Source organism: Peromyscus californicus, unplaced genomic scaffold (assembly GCF_007827085.1).
Source record: "Peromyscus californicus insignis strain IS unplaced genomic scaffold, ASM782708v3 Scaffold_14__1_contigs__length_90479793_seg_2, whole genome shotgun sequence".
Classification (NCBI taxonomy): Eukaryota; Metazoa; Chordata; class Mammalia; order Rodentia; family Cricetidae; genus Peromyscus; species Peromyscus californicus.
This window is the reverse complement of record NW_026294436.1, coordinates 26,428,302-26,451,490: the sequence shown is the minus strand read 5'-3', so window position 1 is coordinate 26,451,490 and position 23,189 is coordinate 26,428,302. Positions and strand designations below refer to the sequence as shown.

General features: G+C 36.1%; 1 protein-coding gene across 1 annotated transcript in view; it reads left to right on the top strand.

The window, feature by feature from the left end:
- Positions 1–23,189, top strand: part of LOC128109560 (complement factor H-like) — a 49,296-nt gene that overhangs the window by 13,025 nt on the left and 13,082 nt on the right. Inside the window, exons 2-12 of the mRNA XM_052736708.1 lie at positions 2,903–3,097; positions 3,470–3,646; positions 11,329–11,511; positions 12,700–12,876; positions 16,725–16,898; positions 17,631–17,813; positions 17,898–18,077; positions 19,884–20,060; positions 21,440–21,616; positions 21,786–21,995; positions 22,621–22,794. Coding sequence (XP_052592668.1) covers positions 2,903–3,097; positions 3,470–3,646; positions 11,329–11,511; positions 12,700–12,876; positions 16,725–16,898; positions 17,631–17,813; positions 17,898–18,077; positions 19,884–20,060; positions 21,440–21,616; positions 21,786–21,995; positions 22,621–22,794 — 2,007 coding nt within the window. The remainder of the gene's footprint in view (positions 1–2,902; positions 3,098–3,469; positions 3,647–11,328; positions 11,512–12,699; positions 12,877–16,724; positions 16,899–17,630; positions 17,814–17,897; positions 18,078–19,883; positions 20,061–21,439; positions 21,617–21,785; positions 21,996–22,620; positions 22,795–23,189) is intronic.

The following is a 23,189-nucleotide window of genomic DNA, read 5'->3' as shown; positions in this document are numbered from 1 at the left end:
TTGAAACCACAGCACTCATAAAAAACTGGACATGGCTGCACATTTTCATAATCTCACCACCAGATGAAGACAGGTAAAAACCCAGACACTCACTGGGTAGCCAACTCTACTGAAATGACAATCTTCTAGCTCAATAAGAGACCCTGTCTCAAAGCAATAACAAGAGTGATAGAGGAAAACATCTGATTTTCCTCATTGGCCTTTCATGTGTACAGGAAAATCCCAAACAAACATTTGCATATAGCACACATGCATGCATGCACACGTACTCGTGCACACACACAGTATCACAAGACTAACTGACTAAATGTGGCTTGATTGTGATATTTAGGTAGTTGAACAGAGCAAAGTGCAAGGATGACAAGAGGCTTTAAGAGTGTGGCCAGAGGCCCTGGGACACAGCCGGTCCCCAGGAACCCCTATGCATCGCTGTCCCAGTTGTCGGCCAGCAGAGAAGACTCCTCCGAGCAGGCTCCCCCACCAAAACCCCCATTGGACCCTGCAATCTACAAGACCCATGCCCTACCCCAAACTTACCCATCCCCCTGTGACCCCTGTGGCTTCCTGAGACACAGAATCCACCAGCTCTCATTGGACCAAGAGATGAGTGACTCCTCTCCCACCCAGAGTCCTGCCTGTCTGACCTAGGCCCTGGGACATAACCAGTCCCCAGGAACCCCCATGCATCGCTGTCCCTGTTGTCGGCCAGCAGAGAAGACTCCTGCAGGCAGGCTGTCCCAACAAAATCCCCCATCGGACTCTGCAATCTACAAGACCTACACCCTACCCAAAACATACTTATCCTCTGACAACCCCAGTAGCTCCCTGAGACACAGAATCCACAAGCTCTGATTGGACCAAGAGGCCTGATAGGACCAAGAGCAGCTCCCTGAGACACAGAATCAGTCAGCTCCAATTAGATCAAGAGCTAAGATTCCACCTAAGCCCCCTAAGACACAGATACAGCAAGCACAGATTGGACTAAGAGCAGCTCGCTCAGACACAGGCACCTTTTGTACCTATTGGAGGCAGAGATGGGTAGATGCCAGTGCAAAAATACATACAACAACATAAAAAGCAATATGGCATCACCAGAACCTAGCGGTTCTACAACAGCAAGACCTGAACATCACAACATAGAAGAAGTAGAAGAAAGTGACCTTAAAAATAACTTTATGAAGATGATAGAGGCCTTTAAAAAGGAAATGAAATTTTCCCTTTAAGAAATTGAGGAAAAGACAAACAAAAATTGAAATAAATCAATAAATCCCTTAAAGAATGCCAAGAAAACCATGAAAAAGCAATTAAATATGTGAAGGAAACAGTTCAAGACCTGAAAATTGAAATACAAACAATGAAGAAGACACAAACTGAGGAAATTCTGGAAATAGAAAATATGAGTAAATGAACAGGAACTACAGATACAAGCATAATCAACAGAATACAAGAGATGGAAGAGATAATCTCTGGCATAGAGGATACAATAGAGGAAATAGATTTGTCAGTCAAAGAAAACATCAAAGTCAAAAAAGTCATAACACAAAATTTCCAGGAAATCTGGGACACTACGAAAAGGCCAAACCTAAGAATAATAGGGATAGAAGAAGGAGAAGAATACAACTCAAAGGCACAGAAAACATATTCAACAAAATCATGGAAAATACAGTATAAATGCAAAACTGGTCCAAAAAAAAGGATGATGATCCTGAATCTTCATTAAGACAAATTCTTCAAATTGATCTTTTGTGCCATAGTGAATCTGTAGTAGGATAAAATTTAGCAGTAATAAATAGAAATTCCTGGGGTGAATCAAAAAATAAGTTGCCCTAGTATTTATTTAGGACAGTTGTAAACATAGTAAATGTATTGATCAATGTTGTGAGTATCCTGAATCAACACTGTGATGGGCCAACCATCACTGCTGATGGGCCACAACCTACATCTGGAAAAGTAGAATATTCGATGGAACTGCTTTAAGAACGAACCACTTTTGCCGTTTATTCACTTCATGGAATACTGGGCTTGTTTCAAGGAATCACCAAAAAAAAAAAAAAACAAAAAAAAAACAAAAAAAAAAACAGAGATTAATCTGTGTCCACATGAGAATGAAGAATAGCTAAGAGTCTCAGGACTACAGCAATAATGATATTCTCACTATAAAACATGCCACATTTTGGTACCCTTTAAAAAGAAATCTCAGTGAGCTAATTCAATTTATTGATGTTCAATGAAAAGTATAATTCTGACATTTGTCAAAGAAGAACACTTAGGATAAAAAGAATTTAAATTTATTAACATTTATCAAATTTAGAGAATATTCTTGAATTTTTCTAAATTTTCTGAATTTTCTCTTTTAAAACAAAAAAAGAATGAGAAATAATAGGAAATTTATGTGCTTTTGTCAGTATTTGTTGGAATTCTTTTAACATATTGGATGAAGTTCCCAGGTGTAGCATCATTCTTCATGGAAAAATTAATACTATTTTGATAATAACATTCTAATTATTTGTAAATAATAAGATGAAAGGGAAAATTTTTAATGAAATATGTCACATAAACTTAATAAAATGAAAAATATAGCACTTTAATATGAAGTTACAATAGCTCACTATGATGTAATCACATTATACTTCTCTTCAAATTCAACTTATAAATAAGCAATTATCATATTGGATATTAAATATCCCTGACCCACTTCTCTGGTGAGCTGTAAGGGACAATTTGATTTCATGAGGAAAGGAGTTCTCATATACCTCAGTTGTCTGAATTCCATTTGTCTCCTTCTCCCAGACATTGTCTACTCACACAGTTCTTTTAATTCATAGAAAGCAATTCACTGATCAAATGGTTTATATTTGAGTGTTATTCTGTCAATTGTTTTGTTTTGTTTTGTTCTTGCAAGTGAAACTTTGTGATTTTCCACAAATCAAAAATGGAGGTCTATATAATGAAAAGAGCCGCAGACCCTACTTCCCAGCACCTATAGGAAATAAGTTCTACTATTACTGCAACAGAGGTTTTGTGACTCCTTCAGGAACATATTGGGATGACATTCGGTGCACTGTGCAAGGGTGGGAGCCTGCAATTCCATGCCTCAGTAAGTCAATGTCTATATTAAATCATATTTAATTCTATCAAAAAGTAGGAAGAGAAGAGCACATACATAATTATGGTAAAGTTTCTCATGACAAAAATAAGACCAGAACAGTTTGTGTGCACAAGAGACTAGTTTCTGTCCTTTATGAGCAGCTCTTCATGAAATGTACATCCAAAGTAGGGACGATGAGAATACTTTTATTGCTTGTATTTTTATTTATAAAAATTAAGAAAAATGGCAATCTTTTAAACATTGAGTATTGGTTTTATTCTGAACATCACACATGCATTTAACTATTGTAAAGATAATTATTAATTTAGTTTTTTAATTAACTAATGTTTTTGTTTTAATTTATCATCTTGTGGTCCTTAGGGCAATGTGATTTCCAGTATGTGGAGAATGGGGAATCTTTACAACAGAAAGGAAAATATGTACAGGAGCAATCTGTAAAAGTCCAATGTTATCCTGGCTACAGTCTTCCAAATGATCAAGACACAGTTACATGTACAGAGAATGGCTGGTCTCCTCAACCCAAATGCATTGCTTTCAGTAAGTAACTGGCTCAGAGATCACATGATGCTCTTGACTCCCCATCCCATCTGTATTAACTGTGGCAAAATGCTTCTTTTCAAGTGTGTATAAGTGAGTACTGAGGGTTCTTGGTAAGTATTTAGAAAGATAAACACACCTAACAGATATTAGGCCATAATACAACAAAACATTTAGTAAACTGTTGTTTAATTCATAGTACTAAAAATTTTGAAATCACTTTGTCATTTGACTCAAAACAATTATACAACAATAGTTTAAAATTAAGCAAATACAGTAATAACTATACATATCATTCATATTTTCAAGTAGTAACATGAAATCTTAAAGTACTAATATTGTCTGAATACTCTGTGATATGTAACTGGGAAGAGAATCCTAGCACACTGTGCATTATATTGTTATCATGTTTTTCTCCAAAATCTCCACTAATATACATTTTATAATGTTTTATAAATATAAATAATAATTTATAATATAATGTTTCTTTCCTTTGTCTATATCCTTGCAAATGACTGCATGATGTCATACTTTATTTTCATAAATAAATGTATATAGATATTGCAATATAATAATGTTGATATGCATTTATTTTATTATGATTTGGGCTTCCAAATATCAATCCTATGTTTATGTGGGCCTAATAATTTAATTTTTCAAATCCAATTTTTCTAATTCATACATTTGTAATTACTTTGCTTTGTTGGAATATTAAGAATTCTAAAAACCAATCTGTTTGAGTTATACATATCATAATTGTGTTATTTGTTTACTTCTGAGTGCCAACTTCCTTTAAACAATCTTGTTTAGATTTTACTAACATTATCTTGAATTTTCAAAATAATTTTGAAAAAATTAATCACATAATAATATTGAGTCTTCCTATATATATATTTGGTGTGTCTTTAAATGTTTAATCTGGTTTTGAATTTTTGTCAAATGCCTTCTCTTATATCATTTTGCTGATAACAAACTTAGCTCTTTTCATTTTTAGATAGCTTGACCATTGTCTTTCTTAGGGTTTCTATTGCTGTGAAGGGACAACATGACCATGGCAACTCTTATAAAGGAAAATATTTAATGGGGTGGCTTGCTTATAATTATCATCATGGTGGCACATGGCAGCATGCAGGTAGACATGTACTGGAGAAGTAGCTGAGAGTCCTGCATCTTGCAGGAAGTGGTCTGAGTATCACACTGAGGGAAGCTTGAGCAAAAGAGACCTCAAAGCCCATTTCCACAGTGACAAACTTCCTCAAACAAGGCCACACCTACTTCAACAAGGCCACACCTCCTAACAGTGTCACTCCCTTTGGGGGTAATTTTCTTTCAAAGCACCATATTCCATCCCCTGACCCCCAAAAGTCTTGTAGCCATATGTTAATACAAAAATGCATTCAGTACTTTAAAAGTCCCTATAGCCTATAGCAGTCTCAAATTTATTTAAAAATCTAAAGTTCAAAGTTTCTTCTGAGATTCATGCAATTTCTTCATTGTAATCTCCTATAAAATCAAAATCAAAAAACAGATCACATCTTTCCAATATATAATGGCACAGGATATACATTACTGTTCCAAAATATAGGAAAGGGAGCTTAGTGAGGAAATACTGGAACAAAGCAAGACCAAAAACCATCTGGGCAAACTCCAAACTCTTCATCTTCATGTCAGATAACAAAGCAGTCTTCAGATCTCCAACTCCTTTCAGCTTTGCTGACTATAACATACTTCTTCCTCTTAGGCTGGTTCTACTCTCTGTTAGCAGCTTTTCTTGGCAGATATCTCACTACTCTGGCATCTCTAACATCTTTGGGTCTTCAAGGCAATCCAGGCTTCAACTTCACAGCTTCATGCAATAGCCTCTCTAGGCCTTCATTCAGGGACACCCCTGAGACGTGCTTGACCTCAACAGTTTTTCTTAGGTGCAGAGACAAATTCCAAAGACCATTTCTCCTATCCTTAATTCCAGAACCATGTGTCCAAAGCTGCAAAGGACTACTGCTTACTGGGACTGGAACATGGCCCCCTTTTGCAATTACATCTTCACCAGGTTTCTGTTTTCGATGGTTACCTTCACTGCCTATGCTTGGTTGTCCTTGCACTCGCTCTGTAGACCAGGCTTGCCTCAAACTCAGTGATCTCCCACCTTCTGTCTTCTGAGTGATGAAATTAAAGGTGTGTAATACACACACACACACACACACACACACACACACACACACACACACACACACACACGCAAATACACACAGAGCTACAAGCTTTTCTTCAATTCCTTTTTACTAGTTGGAAAACTAACTGTGTAGGATCTTGCCCTCAGGTCACCACTCCCTTTATTTCATTTTTTTTTTTTTTGGTTTTTTTTGGTGGGGGAGGACAGGGTTTCTCAGTATAGTTTTGGTGCCTGTCCTGGATCTGGCTCTGTAGACCAGGCTGGCCTTGAACTCACAGAGATCTGCCTGGATCTGCCTCCCGAGTGCTGGGATTAAAGGTATGAGCCACCACCGCCCAGCCTTTATTTCATTTCTTAATCCATTTATCGCCTTAAACACAGGATTTAGCTCTACACCACTTCCTGGTAAACCTTTTCTGAATCTGTGCTTTTTATATTTATTTGCTATGCTTTTCATAATAAATCTTCATTAGAGTTACCAGTAATAACTACACATCAAAGTCTATACTAGGCTATTTGGAAATTTCCTCTACTAAAAAAATTAATCAAAAACTCTTAACTTAAGCCTCAGTCAGACTCTTGAGGCAAGGGCAAAAGGAAGCTACAGTCTTCAACAAAGTATCACAGGAACAATCTCTAGGCAACATACTAAAATTCTTTTTATCTGAAGCCTCTTGAGCCAGCCCTCCACAGTTCAAATAACTCTTAGGACCACTGTCTTCCATGATCCTATTACTATGACCTATTAAGCACTGATTAAAGCATCCCACTGCTGTCCAAGTACCAAGTCAAAATTTCTCCAAACAAAAACATGGTCAGGCTTATCACAGCAATACCCCAGTCCCTGGTTCCAACTTCTGTCTTAGGGTTTCTATTGCTGTGAAGGGACACCATGACCATAGCAACTCTTATAAATGAAAGTATTCAACTGAGGTGGCTTGCTTACAGTTTCTGAAGTTCAGTCCATTCTCATCATGGTGGGACATAGCAGCAAGCAGGCAGACATGCACTTTGTACATATTCTTTCTAGGGCCTTTGTTAATTGGGCTGATTTATATGAACATATTCTTTTTTTCATGTTTCTGTTTATTTTCATTTTTTTTTTTACATCCTATCCAGGTAAACTACTTTGGCTTTCTTACTTCAAGTAACTCAACAAGATCTTAAAACAACTGACATCTTTATGCTCACTTTATAAGGACTCATCTCTAAAAAATTATTTTTATTCAGGAATCAATTCAGTTCACACATATTTAGGGTTCAGGTCTGTGGCATTGACAAATGAGTGTGCTCATATGACTACAACCCCATCAAGTTTAAAATCTTTAGCAATTTTTCTTGTTCTCTTCCTCTTCTGTCTATGATCAACTCCGCCACTCTAGGTAACAACTTTTCTTTTGTTACTGCACTTTTGTGTTTCTACTACATGATCTCAGTAGGTTTATGCATCATTTTTTCTAACAATTCCATTGTTTCTTAGGAGACTATCTTTGTCATTCTCCCATGTTATTAGTTGATTAATAACTAATTTTTATTGTATAAAGATGTCTTCACATTGAAATATAACAATTAAGTTATCATTTTGTACCATTTTAATTAACATTTTGAATGTTTTAAGTTGTGACAATTTTTGAGCTACTTATGAAAATTGAACATATGTCATTGTATTTAAATTTATAAAGTACTTCTTAGATAAATATCTAGAACTGAAATTAATGAGAACTATGGCATGTGCTTGGATGTAAGAATCTTCCATTTGGATTTTCAGGATATTTGGAATATTTTGCATCCACAACAGTAATGAACAAGACTTCCAGTTGACTTGTTTCCCTCTAAAAATCATGAGAGTCTAGTGTTAGAATCTAAACACATCAGTAGAGGATTGTATCATCATATTTATATCTAGTGGACTAACAATATCATTCACCTAACAATCTCCTTTCAATGGTGTGTTTTATTGTATAATTTATTTTATAATCATTTACTTTTCCATGATCAATTCTTTTATCAAATTTGTGAATATTTTCTTGTATAACCTGACTCATCATGAGTTTCTAATAGTTATTTCCAGTATGTGTATTTTAACATTTACTGAAGTCCAAGTAAATACTATTTGTGATTTATTTTTAGTTATATTTGATACTTAAAATAATTTTTGAGATTATCTTTTTGTATACTTATTTGAAAATTTTATGTATGTTTTAATCATATCCACCCATCATGAAATACTCTCAGATATATGTCCTTTCTACTACCCACCCAACTTTGTGTCTTTTTTCTTTTCTTGTTTTTCCTTCTTAAACTAACTAATAAAATTCAATTTCTGATGTATCTATATGTGTGGATGTGTGGTATTGCAATGGAGAGTGGCTGATCCACCAGTGGTATGCTCTTAAAGAAATAATAATCTCCAATAGCTTTACCAATAGCTATTGATTGTCAATAACTCTTCAGCTAGGGTGGGAATCTGTGCCATCTTCCCTCCTTGTGCTGGATTGGTCTGTCTTGAACTTATGTAGGTCTTGTGCATGCTCTCACTACCATTCTTAATCCCTATGTGCATCTTCATTGCTGTGTCTGGAAAATACTGCTTCCTAATATTCACCTACATATTTTTGCTCTTCTACTCCTTCTCCCCATTCTTCTTCAGTGTTCCTTGAACCTTGGCAGGAGATAATGTGATAAATATATCCATATAGTATGGAACATTTCAGTCTCTTATTCTCTGCATTTTGATTACTTGTAGATATTTTTGAAAATGCATCTCTCATTCATGAGTACATTTTATCATCATTCTCCACCCACATACTCTTTTCCTTTCCCCCTTCTCAGATTTTTGACATTTAACTATAATTGTTCAACACACAGGATCACACACACACACACACACACACACACACACACACACACACACACTCAAACATGCTTGCACATCCTACTGAGTCCTTCAGTGCGGCTTGAATGTACATGTGTTGAGACCTGATCACCCGGGATTGGTTAGTTTATCAGAGAGATGCTTATTCCTAGAGAAGACTGATTTTCCTCTTCCAGCAAGTATTGTTTGCCTATCACTCTTCACCTGGGGTAGTGACTGAGATTTTCTCCATATACCCTGGCATGTTAACTGGTATTGTGCTGAGCTCACTTAGACAATGTTATTTCTGAGATTTCATGGATGCTGTTTCCCTGTCATCTATAGAAAACATTATCTCATAGCAAACATTCTGGTGATCTGACTCTCACAATCATTTTGTACCTACTTCCACGAAGATCTGTGAGCCTTCGGTGTAGGGACTGTCTTGTAAAGACTTAACTGGGATTGGTAGACCTACAGTCAGTTGCCACAATGTATTTTCTTTGACATGCACCACAATCTTTTGAATAATGCAGCAATGCTCTGATGGAACTCTTGCAGCTAGTACTTGGGATAGGAGACCTGCAGGATTAGAAGACTAGGTTTGTCTGATCGTTTTGTTCCCTTTGAAATTTTATTAGATTGGTTTGGATAACTTTTCCTCTCCAACTCGAGTATTCAGAATATTGACAAACCTCTCCTGGGGTCTTTCTCTTCCACTCTTCCATTTTGAATAGTTTACATTGTTGGTGGGTGGGGAATCTTTGACCTTACTATTTGGGGTAGTGATTCATCTCCTGTTCTGGATCACGTCATCTTACACCGGGCTACACTATGCTGACATCTGGTAAAGAAGGTGGAAATAGCTGTGCAGATCTGCAGAGTTCTGCTCTAGGTTTTCTCTCTTCTTTGCTTTTCTATACTACAGGTTTCAGCAAAACAAACCTCTTTGGGAAAGGGGAAGGGTGATGTTGGGTTCTTTCACTCTATGTTATTTTCTGCAGAACCGCTCCATACATAAAGCCACCTTGATAATGAACCTCATTATCTTTTGATACCCTGGAATTCTAGGCCAGTGCTCTTCATCTTCCAATACCTGGCATTGGTAATTTTCAACTACAAACCTCTGTTTCCTCATTTTTTTCTGTCTGACAAGTAGCTGTGTGGTCGCTACAGAAGTGTGTGGGTTCACATGGTCCCTGGAATGAAGACACAGAGGCATCTTAAGAATGAAACTATCCTTTCATGGCTGCAGGGGGGTCAAGCCTCAAAGTACTAAAGCCCTTTTCCCTCCACCTAAGGCATATTTGTTTACTCTTTTTTACAGTTTAGATGGTTAATTTCCATACCTTCAAAGCAACCCAAAAGGAGCTCCCAGAGACCAAATGCCAGGTGCAAATTACTTGAAATATCGGTACCTCGGTTTTCCTGGTTTCCTGGACCAAGTTTTGCATAGGCCTTTGATCCTTGGGGGACTCTCTGATCCTTGACTCTCAAATAAGGTTCACATAGGGTGATAAGAGAGACAAAAGGTTAGAGAAACAAAAGGTGTGATTAAACAAAGGAAGGATTAGGGCTAGGTGCTGCACTCTGGAGCCAAGTCGGGAGCTCTACACTGACACTTTTTTTCTTTTATTTACATTTTTATTGCCTTCCTTTACAAGCTCATACAACTTCTTTACTTTTGCCTTGTCTGATTTCTGCTTGATCTCCCTTCATCTAAGTTTCCAAAATTTGTGTTTGTCTTGCTAATTACTAAGTACACACAGTGAAAAAATTTATTGACATATTATTTATTCTTTTCAAGCTCTTTGATGATGTTCCTGTCTCTTCATTACATACTACCTCCCAATGTTTTATCTTATGTTTTCAATGACATTTACATAAGGTATTTAATGTTTTCTTCTTTGATTTCCTACTTATCCATAAACAAGCAAATATGTTTTATGGGAAGAAATCTGATACCTGGAAGAAGTACACTTTTATACTTTCTTTTTAAATTGATTTTTTCATGCAATATGTCTTTATCTGGTACATTTCATAATGATATGTTTTTTAGCTTATAAAAATGAAATTAAAAAGTTTACTTTTACGCTTTCAAGTTAAGTTGCACAAGAGTTGAGGATCATCATCATGGCATGAAAAAACTGAATAAACTTATTGCTTGTTCTGAACATCTTTAAACTTTGAACATCCATTTTTTTTAGGCATGAAGGTATGAGGAAATTTCAAATTCTTGGTACTGGTGTCAGTAACATCTATGTATTTTCCAAGTTCATCACCAAAACACAAGAACTCTAGTTGGGTAAATGAGCTATACATCTAAGAGAGCCAATTTACTCTCAGGTTTAAAGAAAGTACAAGGAAAAAAAATTTCAAGAGTGCTGACATTTTGAAGGATTATGGACTTACTTGGACAAAAAGTAATATTTATGAATGATTTAAATCTTGTTTTGTTAGAAAAATATTTTACAGAGGATTATGGTATATCTTTAAAACTATGATTTATTTTCCTTGGCCCAGTAATGTGAATGATTTTGATTATTCCAGGTCTTCACATATAAATGACTAATGGCTATTTTTAATATCTTTTTATTGTTAATCCTTAAGCCACTGTGTATGTACTCATGTTTTTCTTACTCTTTTCCCTTTTAGAGACATGTTCAAAGTCAGATATAGAAATTGAGAATGGATTTCTTTCTGAATCTGATCTTACATATGCTCTAAATAAAAAAACACAGTTTAGGTGCAAACAGGGATATGTAATGGCAAGTGGAGAAACATCAGGACCAATTACCTGCCTCCAAAATGGATGGTCAGCTCAACCTTCATGTATCAGTGAGTACTTCATTATATTCCTGCCATTATATTGGTGTATAAGAGTTTAGTTTTATACTCCTTTTATGTGACTGAAGTTATTTCATTTGAAAGATGAGTTTTAAACATCAAGAAAAAAATTCAAATCACTATTTGTTTTTCCTTTTGGACTTACTCCTGTATTGTTGAATATCAGTTCATTTCACTTTTCAATGCTTTAAAATATATAATTTTAAATCTAGTGAAGGATTCCTTGATTAGCTGCCTTTTTAAAAACTGTTCTGCTTTGAATATCAAAGTCTCTACTCCTACATATAAGGTAAAGTTTCTAATGAATGTATATCTCCATGTTTTAAATCCCAGAATATGTAATAACTTAACTATTAGTTAAGGTCCATCTCAGAAGGTTTCCCTCTTAGAAATTTCCCCAAATATCTTGATATTGGAAAGAAAGAAACATTTCCAGGTAGCAGCAAATTGTGCTGTTTTGAAAGTTTTCCTTGTTTTAGATATATGAAGTTTTTCTAAGAATAATAATTAATTCAGCTTATTTTATTTATAAGAAAGCTAACCAGTGGTATTTTTCAAGAACTATTCAACATATCTTAAATGAAAAGGCAATTTAAGATAGTCACTAATTTTTTAATTTCTCCTTTTTTAATCTATTGTGCTTTTACAGAATCTAGTTAAAGAAAAAGCAATTAAGATTATTCCCATGTGATATTCATTTATATTAAGTTATAATTAACAAGCCTTTATTGGATTTTCTTATTGTGAAAGAGAAACCCCTTGCTATAATACAGTAAATGCACCTGTACTAAATTCAGCTAATCAACTTTTCTATATTTTATGAGTCATTTTAACTACTAAATATGTGAGCCAAATTCACAAAATGCTATTATACTGCCTTAAAAAAAACATATACACTTGTTTCTTCATTTGTAGTAGATGATAAATATAAGCTGAGAAACTATTTTTAAATAATATTTTACAACAGTTTAAGTGAGCATATAAGTGCCATACAGTAGTGTATTATTCATGTTAATAACAGTTTCAGAAAAATGATTTATTGTGGGCTTTCTAAGGACGTTTTTATATGATATTTTAACTGTTATCATATATTAACCTGTGAATACTCTGTTCTCATGGGAATTACTCAGATTGTCCATTGACACATTAGAAATTAAATCTTCCATTTTTTTGCATTAGAGTCTTGTGATAGGCCTATATTTGAGAATTCTGGAACTAAAAGTAATAGCACATGGTTTAAACTCAATGACAAATTAGACTATGCATGCCGTGTTGGATATGAAAACAAATATAAAGATACCAAAGGCTCCATAATATGTAATTATGATGGATGGTCTGATAAACCCTCATGTTATGGTGAGTACTATTTTCTCTTGAATTTTATAAAATAAAACTAAATATTTATATGTTACTTTAAAAAATTAATTTCCTAGAATCTTCCTTCCTATTTAATGTAAACTGGGAGAAAGGAATGTCTTGAAGGTTAAAGATGATCATATTGCTTTCTATCATTTCATCATGTTCTTTTATTTATCCTGTGTGTGTATATGCATTCATGTGTGTGGTTTGTCTATGAAAGTGTGCCACACTGAATGAAAAAAAAAAACAAACAAACAATGAGGATATGACTGCTCCTAGGTATGGGTGGAAGAGAAGGTTTATTGTAGATAAACGGAAGCAAAACAGCCAGAGGCATCTGGAAGGGTCCAGACTGAACCAGGCAATGAGAGGTGTGGGACAGCAAGATAGGAAGAGAAGAGAGAGAGAGCAAAGAGAGTACCTGGGAACCCAGAAACATGGAAAGAAAGAGATATTGTAGCCAAAATGACTGGATTATATATGGAAGAGCAGTTGGGACAGGGCAGTGAAACTCAGGTTCTGCAGAGGTTGGTGGTAGGGAGGTATGGTGAGAAGTGCTGAGAAGAGTAAGGCCTCTGTAACAAGTGTTGGTGATGTTTAGAAAGACTGGTCAGCATCTCCTTTGATATGTTCAATAGGCACCTGAGTTAGTCATTCATCCTGAGTTTGAGAGCTAACACACACCACAGTGCACATGTAGATGTCAGAGAGCCTGTGAGAGTCAGCTTCCTTCTTTCATCATGGGAATCCTAGGGATTGAACTCAGGTCTCCAGACTTGGAGGCCAGCACTAACACTGACTGATCCATCTCATTAGCCTGATAATGTATTTTAAAATAATCCATTCTTCAGGTGTAGGTGGCACATGCTTTTGATTCCAGCACTTAGGAGCCAGGCACAGGAGGGGTTACATTTAAGGACATGTTGGAATACATAACGAGTCTCTGCTTCCAAAAACAAGCAAACAAATATATTAAATTAATTTTCCCTTTTTATGACCTGTATATTTCACATATATCTGATTAAAGCATAATTGTTTTATTATCATAAATGCAAGCTCTTAATTATTTAAACTAGGTCTCAATTATCAAAATTATGATTTGAGTATGAAATATAGTCATCCAAACATGAACAATGTGAAGGAAGAGGAGTAGAAATAAAAAATTAAAAGGATAGCAGCAGAGACTGTGAAACGCTCAAGGGTCAACTCAAACAGAATTCATTAAGCATGTCTACACCTGGCAGTGTGGTACACACCTCTCATTTTAGCCCTTGTGAGGTAGAAGAATGAAGGTCTTCAGTTCCACACCAGTCTGGGTAAAGGGACTCTAGTCAGCCCAACCATGGCAAACATGGCTCTACCAGTCCTTGCCCATCTTCCCCATTCCCTCTGCCTCGCTAAAAACCATTAGATTATATTCCTAAAGCTAGCCACCAAAGTCTACTCCCTTACTTGGCCACTTCCTAATTCTGAGGCTGACTACCAAGGTCCATTATCAAAGTACTGAAATCCACCAATCAAAAGCCCCCTTTGGCTCACTTAATTGACAAGCCCAATTAAAATCAAACACCTCATACTAACAAAGGGTTTCCCCTTTTACCTTTATAAACTGCCATCTTCCTATGTGTCTGTCTTCTTTCTATACAGAGGTAGTTCTCCCCCCCTCCACCTCCTCTGGCACAAATATCCATTCCCCTTTTCCCTCGTTCCCTTCCTTTCCTTCTTTGTCCCCTGTCTTTTATCTCCTGTCTTTGTCATTTTACTTCTTGCCCTTTCCCCCTCTGGAGCAAATGAATTTCCTTTATGCAGAGAATTGGGTCTTGAGGTGTCTTGAACTGACTTCAAGTTTCCCTGCACTGGGCTACATAGGAAGACCTATCATAAATAACTACAAACAAGTGAACCCTAAATTTAAAAAAAAATCAAACTAAACAAATGGTGATCATTAATTTCTCTCTGACTATACACAGCTCAAGATTATGAAATCACGGCTCTCTTTTTTTCTTTATCAACAAATTTTTTTATTTATTTTGCATACCAATTACAGACCCCCCTCTTATCACTCCTCCCACTCCCCCACAACATTCATCCCCAACTTATACCCCATCTCCTCCTCCAAAAAGGTAAGGCCTCCCAAGGGGAGTACATTCAGTTGAAGCAGGTCTAAGCCCCTCCCCCCCAGGGACCCCTTGAGCAGATCATGCTACACAATTGTCTCACTAGGCAGAGGGCCTAGTCCAGTCAGTCCCATGCAGGCTCCACAGCTGTTGATCTAAATTTCATGAGTTCCCACTAGCTTGTTTTGGTTGTCTCTGTAGGTTTCCCCATCATCTTGATACCCCTTGCTCATAGGATCCCTCTTCCTTCTCATTGACTGGACTCCTGGAGCTTCTGGAGCTCGGCCTAGTACTTGACTGTGGGTGTCTACATCTGCTTCCATCAGTTACTGGATGAAGGCTCTGTGATGACAGTCAGGGTATTCACCCGTCTGATTAATGGTAGGCCAGCTCAAGCATCCTTGCAACTGCTTCTAGTAGTCTAAGCTGGGGTCATGCTTGTAGATTCCTGGGAACTTCCCTAGCACCCAGTTTCTTCCTATCCCCATGATGTCTCCCTTTATCAAGATATCTCTTTCATTGGAAATCAGGGCTTTCTATAATACAATGGAATACTAAATTAGAATGCAAAGGCAGGGCTATCAGTTCAGTTAGACAATACTTGGCTAGCCCATAGCCTAAGGGTCAGTCCTAGAATTACAAATATAAAATGAAAAACAGGATATTTTTTAACTTTAAGACAGAGTATTATGGTATGTTAGTATGATAATTTCTATAAAATAAGCAAAAATACATAAACAGACAGAAATACAAATAAAAGATAATCTCTAAATTATTATAATTTTATTATAGAAGAATTATGATGAGTCTTGTTCAGGATGATTTTTCCCAATTAGTCTAAAGCTCAATAATAAAAGAAAGGAATAATTTGGGGAGTGCTCCCAGAGGGTCTCACACACTTAGCATGTGGCATTCCTCTGAGTTCCATCTCCAGCCACACTGTAAGTATTTATTTAGTACTTGTTTTAAAGCATGTCTTTCAAATCTGTTGCTGAGTATGTATTAACACTTTACTTTTGAAAGTATGAATTATCTTTTTTGTATCACCCTAATATTAACCCTGTGATTTTTAATTGATAAATTACCAAAAAAGGGGAAATATTAAGGAAGAAAATGTTTACTTAGTTGGTTTTTTGTAACAAGAACTCCAGGTATTGAAGAAAATTTTTATTTTAATGGAGAATATTATACATTCCTAATTTGAGGCAGAATAATTAACAATTGGTTATTAAATTGGAAGTACAACAAATTAGTTTAGAGTAATGTAATTGTTTTGCATGTTTTTTATTTTCTTCAATTCAAAATATACTAATTATATTTTCCTAACTTCAGTTACATTAAAACTGATTTTTTGTGATATACTTCCTCAATTATATTAAACTGAAAATTTTTGATATGTGATTTAGATATTGTATAGTATTAATTTCAAATATGAGAGAACAATTTTTTGTTGTGAGAATAGGGAAGTTGTGACTTCAGCATTAATAACTCATTACATCAAATCAGATCCAGTAAAAATAAGTTGATTTTATTAATCAGTTTTATAACTAATACATTGCATTATCTTACATTTCTCAGAGACTTCCATATAGATTTGGGTGCTATATCAAATCTAATATGCAGCATTTTTCATAAGGAAGGGGGCTGATGCTTCCTGTGACTGTGCATGAGGGAGATAAACCTACTTAACAATAATTAATTGTATATTCTAATTATCTTACTTTAAAGAAAGCGAATGCAGCATTCCCTTACTAGGACCATACTTAATCGTCAATCCCAAGAAAGACAAATATAAAGTTGGAGATTTGTTGAAATTTTCTTGCCGACCAGGACACAGAGTTGGACCTGATTCAGTGCAATGCTACCACTTTGGATGGTCTCCTAGTTTCCCAACATGTAAAGGTCAGTATCTGTTTTACCTTTGATGAATGAGGATCAGAAGTTTATTTTCCTTCTCCTAATATCCCTCAGTCTTCCATTATGTCTGTAATCTTGAGCTTATTCAGAGATAGAGACAGTCATGGTCAAGATGTGCTGTGTGGCTAATACACAGTCACTTATGTACAAGGATAATCCTAGGCTAACTTGCTTCGTAAAATGTGTAGCACTGTGTTTACCCCTGCAAACATGAAAGGTGAGACTACAAAGACTTATTTCATTTTGTCTAGATTAACATTAATGCTGGCATTTTTATAGGATGAGCCTTCCATCCCTTCTCACAGAGTACGTCAAAACAGTATGAAAACAGATTTTTATTAATTCGATTCCATGTATCAGACAAATTGAAACAGACTGATTAGATGCTTGCTACAGTGATGATATTTTCTGCAAAGTGATAATTCCAGAAAATGTGAACATCATTATAATTGATACAACTACAGTTGCTCACTGGTTTGCATGCATCTTCAAGATATCAAGTTTATCAAACACCGTTCCACCTTCAAAATGTTTTCAATGCTGTTTCAGCAGGCATATTACAATTGTGAAATGTGAATCTAGTGTAAATTCCATTATTTAATATAGTGTTATAAAAAGTGACATGGTTAATATTTGTTTTAAATTTCTCCATATACTAGATTGTTAGACTGTAAGATGAACATTTTCATTTATATTTACACAATATTTCCACAATAGGTCAAGTAGGATCATGTGATCAGCCTCCTGAAGTCCTCAATGGAGAAATTAAGGGAACAAAGAAAGAAGAATATGGTCATGGTGAAGTGGTAGAATATGATTGCAAGCCTAGATTTATCCTGAAGGGACCCAGTAAAATCCAGTGTGTTGATGGGAAGTGGACAACATTGCCAATATGTATTGGTAATTAAAGCGTAAATATTTAAACACTGTTTGTATCTCATGTGACCTCTTAATCTTAAATATATGTTTGTGAAACAACTACAGAGGAGGAAAGAACATGTGGAGGCATTCCTGAACTTAAGCATGGCTCTGTACAGTTTTCTAACCCCCCCTACCACCACGGAGATTCAGTGGAGTTCACCTGCTTGGAAATATTCACAATGATTGGAAGTGGGTCAGTTTCATGCATTAGTGGAAGGTGGGCCCAGCTTCCACAATGTGTTGGTAAGTCTGTGTGCCTCAAATTGATACTTCAAAAAGTTTAATATTTTTATTGCAGAGATATTTGCTACTATATACTTCTGAAGTTAGTACTCTTTTTGGAAACAACTAGTCTTAAATAATGGCAATTTAAGCCGGGCGGTGGTGGCGCACGCCTTTAATCCCAGCACTCGGGAGGCAGAGCCAGGCGGATCTCTGTGAGTTCGAGGCCAGCCTGGTCTCCAAAGCGAGTTCCAGGAAAGGCGCAAAGCTACACAGAGAAACCCTGTCTCGAAAAAACCAAAAAAAAAAAAAAAAAAAAAAATGGCAATTTAAACTTTAATTGTTTATAGATTGATGCATGTCTACAGATGAGCATAAATTAACAATATAATCTGTAAATGTTTGTTGTCTATCTTCAGTCCGATCTAATTTTTAGTTGCAAATTTTTATGTGACTAAAATGTCAATCTAATACCCAAGATGATATGATTATGTTATGCAAAACATCATTGCTGTTATTATATGGCACTCTCCTTCCATGTCTTGGAAAGCTAAGAAATAAAGTCTGCCAAGTACCCATTTCCTACTCCACTACAACAAACTTTCCTTCTGTCTATTCCACATGCTGCAAGCTGAAGTCAGTGTGCTGGAGGTAGGACCCTAGGACCATTTTTTCTTTTTTATTTATTTAAGAAAATTTTCTGCTCATTCTACATATCAACCACAGATACCCCTCCCATTTAGCTTTCCCCTTCCAACCCACCCTCCATCCCTCCTCCAAAAGGATAAGGGCTCCTATGGAGAATCAGCAAAACTTGGTACATTAAGTTGAGGCAGGTCCAAACCCTTCCACCCTGCATCAAAACTGAGCAAGGCTTCCCACCATATGTAATGGGCTCCAGAAAGCCAGCTCATGTACCAGGGATAGATTCTGACCCCATTCCAGGAGCCCCTTAAGTAGCCCAAGCTACACAACTGTCTCCCATATGCAGAGGGCCTAGATGGGGCTAGGGAGAAACATGGTGCTAGGGAAATTCCCAGGAATCTTGTCACAAGGATGACCCAAGATTAGACTACTTGCAACAGTGGTGAGAGTGCCTGAACTAGTATCCCTGGTAATCAGATTGGTGAATAACCTAACTGTCATCATAGAGCCTTCATTCAGTAACTGATGGAAGCAGACGCAGAGATCCACAGTCCAGCACCAGGCCGAGCTCAAGGAGTCCAGTCAAAGAGAGGGAAGAGGGTATATGAGCAAGGGGAGTCAAGATCATGATGGGGGAAATCTACAGAGACAACTGAACCAAGCTCGTAGGAACACACTAACTTTAGACAGGCAGCTGAGAAACCTGCAAGGGACTGAACTAGATATTTTTTCTTATATCACATCTATCTAAAAAGGACATTTAAACTAGAAACATTTTACGTTATATCCACACATATTTCTATTTTAATATTTTTAAACGTTTGGATAAAGATAATATAATGGGGGAAAAATATGAACATTCTCACAGCTTTCAAGTATGGGACCAAAGCCGGACATGTCATAATCATTTCCTAAGTAGAGCATCTGAGATAGTGATTTCTTATGTACTTGCAGTTACCGAGTACCCAAATCCCTTCACAACACAAACTCTCTGAGACATAAAAGACTGGATGAACATGAGATGTAGCTCTCTTTTCATAAACCACTTCTGCATGGCAACCCTGAGCATTTTGATTGGCAGAATTTTAGGTGTTGTATAATGACTACATAGCTGTTTTTAATGTAGCAACTAGCTCACTTCTTGTAAATTGTTTTATTTTTCATGGAAATATTTTCACATAGCAACAGATCAACTGGAGAAGTGTAAAGCACCACAGTTAACTGATGTGGACAGAATTCAACCCAATAAGAAAGAATTTAGTCATAACTTTAGCATTAGTTACAAATGTAGAGGAAAGAAGGAGTATAAACACTCAACCTGCATCAATGGAAGGTGGGATCCTGAGCCAACCTGTAGAGGTAAGTTCTTGTTTGCATTGTCTTCTAGTGGTTATTCTAGTCCTTTCTCATCTGTGATAGTAGTGTCTTTGAGTTATTAAAACAATGGAAGTTTTGAGTATTTCATACGTGAATCCTGTATTGTTATCACTTCCAACTCTCCGTCTTCCCACTCAAATTGGCTTACATAATTGAGCCTGATGAATCCATTTAGTGTTTCTTCTACATGTATGTGTTTAGGAATAAATGCTTAGGATTGGGTAACAGATATTTTGGCTCACTCATCTGTGGAGAAAACGGATTATCACTCTCTAGACGGTCTTTAATTACCTGTAGCTCTTCACATAGGAGAAGGGCCTTGTAAGGTTTTCTTCACCCATGTTGACATGTCAACTGGTATTGTCATCATGCAGGTCTTGTTTAGGTGACCATGCCTTTGAGACTTCATATGATTAAATACCCTGTCATATATGAAGACACTGTCTCATAACAGACATAATGGAAAAATACTTTTTAATAGAGAAGATGATTTAGAAATTCATGTATTACATATTTTATTGACCTGTAATGTAAAACACTCTAGCAAACTCTATGAAAATGAACTTACCTCTGTGTCCTCATAGTCCCCTACTCTTAGATTCCCATTGCTTCTAACTCTTATTGCAACAAATGCTCCATGCAATTCCTATGCCTTTGCTTAGTCATCATGCATTTCTGTATGAATGTATATAGTGTTAATCTAATAGAATATTCGTTCTTGTAGTAATCAATCTGTTACTGTATAAAACTGACTCGCTTGACATTTCCAATTCTGTTTAAATAGCAACAAGTTCATTCAACTACATTTGCTTCTATATATGTACTTATCACTACCACTTTGAATGCCATGCCTCACTTGATATTTCTTAAAAACTTTCACAGAAGGTATTTCCATGTGATTCAAAAATCAACTTATTATGTACCTTTTCATGAGGTGCACATGTTGTTTTGTGGTTGCCTCTGGTTTTATCATGTCTGATATCATTTTGATTATTGTCTGAAGTAAAGTAGTAGTTGTTTTTCTTTCCTGTATGACTAGCTAGGTGTTCAAAGACTGTGGGAAAATGTATTAATGACTTAACTGTTAATTTCATTATAGTAGTTCTACTCTACTTAAGCAGAAATAGAAAAAAATTATTGTTAACAACCAGTAATAAAGCACACTTTTACATCATGAATAGAAAAATGAATGTGAGGTGTCTTCATTTTATAGTGATTTAGACAAAACTTTTCAAAAATATAAAATATATGATTATTACACTATCATAAATAATTTAATATTTAAAGAAAATTATTACTTCAACAATTGAAGATACTATCTTTGGTCAAGAACTTTGGTTTCTGATATTTTTTGGGAGCAGAGGAAGAATCCTGCCCTCCTCCACCACAGATTCCAAATGCCCAAGTGATGCAAACCACAGTGAAATACTGGGATGGAGAGAAAGTATCTGTTCTTTGTCAAGACAATTACCGAACACAGGACACAGAAGAAATGGTGTGCAGAGATGGGAGGTGGCAGTCATTACCACGCTGCATTGGTCAGTAGCTCTGACTTATTTGACAATGAGAATTCTGGTGTAGGGGAGGATATTGAAAAAATGAGGGCATGACATAATATTGTGGAGACATAATCCCAAGAGTTTGTTTTTATTTTCCAATGTAAAGTTTTATCTAGGTTCCACTCTTTCATATGTGTTCTTCATATAGAGAAAATTCCATGTTCCCAGCCCCCTGCAATAGACCATGGATCTATTAAATTACCCAGATCATCAGAAGAAAGGAGAGACAGAGTGGAGTCCAGAATTCATGAACACGGCACTACACTCAGCTATGTTTGTGAGGATGGTTTTAGGATGGCTGAGGAACAAGGGGTAACCTGCGACATGGGAAAGTGGAGTGCTCCACCTCGTTGTCTCGGTGAGAACAGCATGGAAATTTAATTCTGGTTTTAGAATAAGTCTTTACCAATAATATACTCTCATGAAAACCGGGAGAAAGAATGATTTAGATTGGCACATACAATTGTTAATCTATTAACCATAAATTTCCATTTGCATAATTCAATTGATCCTGCTCTTGTTAATTGTATTGATTGTCTTGAAATACATTTTACACTTGAATTTCTCTTTTTAAATATGATGCATACTCTACTGACCTCACCTGCTCATGCGAGTTGCATTGTTTTCATTTGTCACCAGGTGTTAAACTACTCAGTGTCTTTTCCCCACAATGTGCTGCACCTGCAATATAAGGGAGGTTTCCTGAGAATATTATTTCTTGCTTTTTTATTTCATTTGCCACTCCTGATTTTTTAGATATTTTGGTGTCAAGTTCTTTTTTGATGTGTAAGCAGTTTAGCAGATGCAAGATAACAGAATGTGGTCTTAGGAAGCACTGTCCACCTCTTCTGTGGTGGAACATCTTCCTTGTTAACATTTCCTTCTAGTACAACTACACACAGAATTGACATATGCGAGTGAGTTTCTGAATTAGTGCAATGTGGAATCATCTCACTCTGTTCCTCTCATTGTGTTATTTTCAGGACTTCCCTGTGGACCTCCACCTTCAATCCATCATGGTATTGTGTCTCATGAGCTAGACAGTTACCAACATGGAGAAGAGGTGACATACAGTTGTGCTGAAGGCTTTGGAATTGATGGACCAGCACTGATCAAATGTGAAGGAGGAAAGTGGTCCCAGCCACCAGCTTGCAGAAGTATAGCTTTGTTTTCTTTCTTTGTGTTTTAGATCATCTAATTCAAGCTATATGTGGCACAAATAATAAAAAAGTACACTGTAATTCTAGCATATCATAAGATTTCACTGGATGCTAACAGACAAACACAGTACTGGCAAAATGTAGTTTGATACTTTGAACCCAATCACTTCATTTTTGCTTCATGTACCCTGAGCTATCAGCATCCTCAGACTTCAGAAAACATTGGCTCTATTCAAGAAACTCATCACTACAGTGATGGTTTTAACAGCAATGCCACTACAACTACATATGCTCTAAAAATTTGAAATAATAATTATAATTATTTTCCATTTGATGAATCTAAAAAATAGAAATATATCGTAAGAGTGGAAAGTAAGTGAGGAAAAATTGAA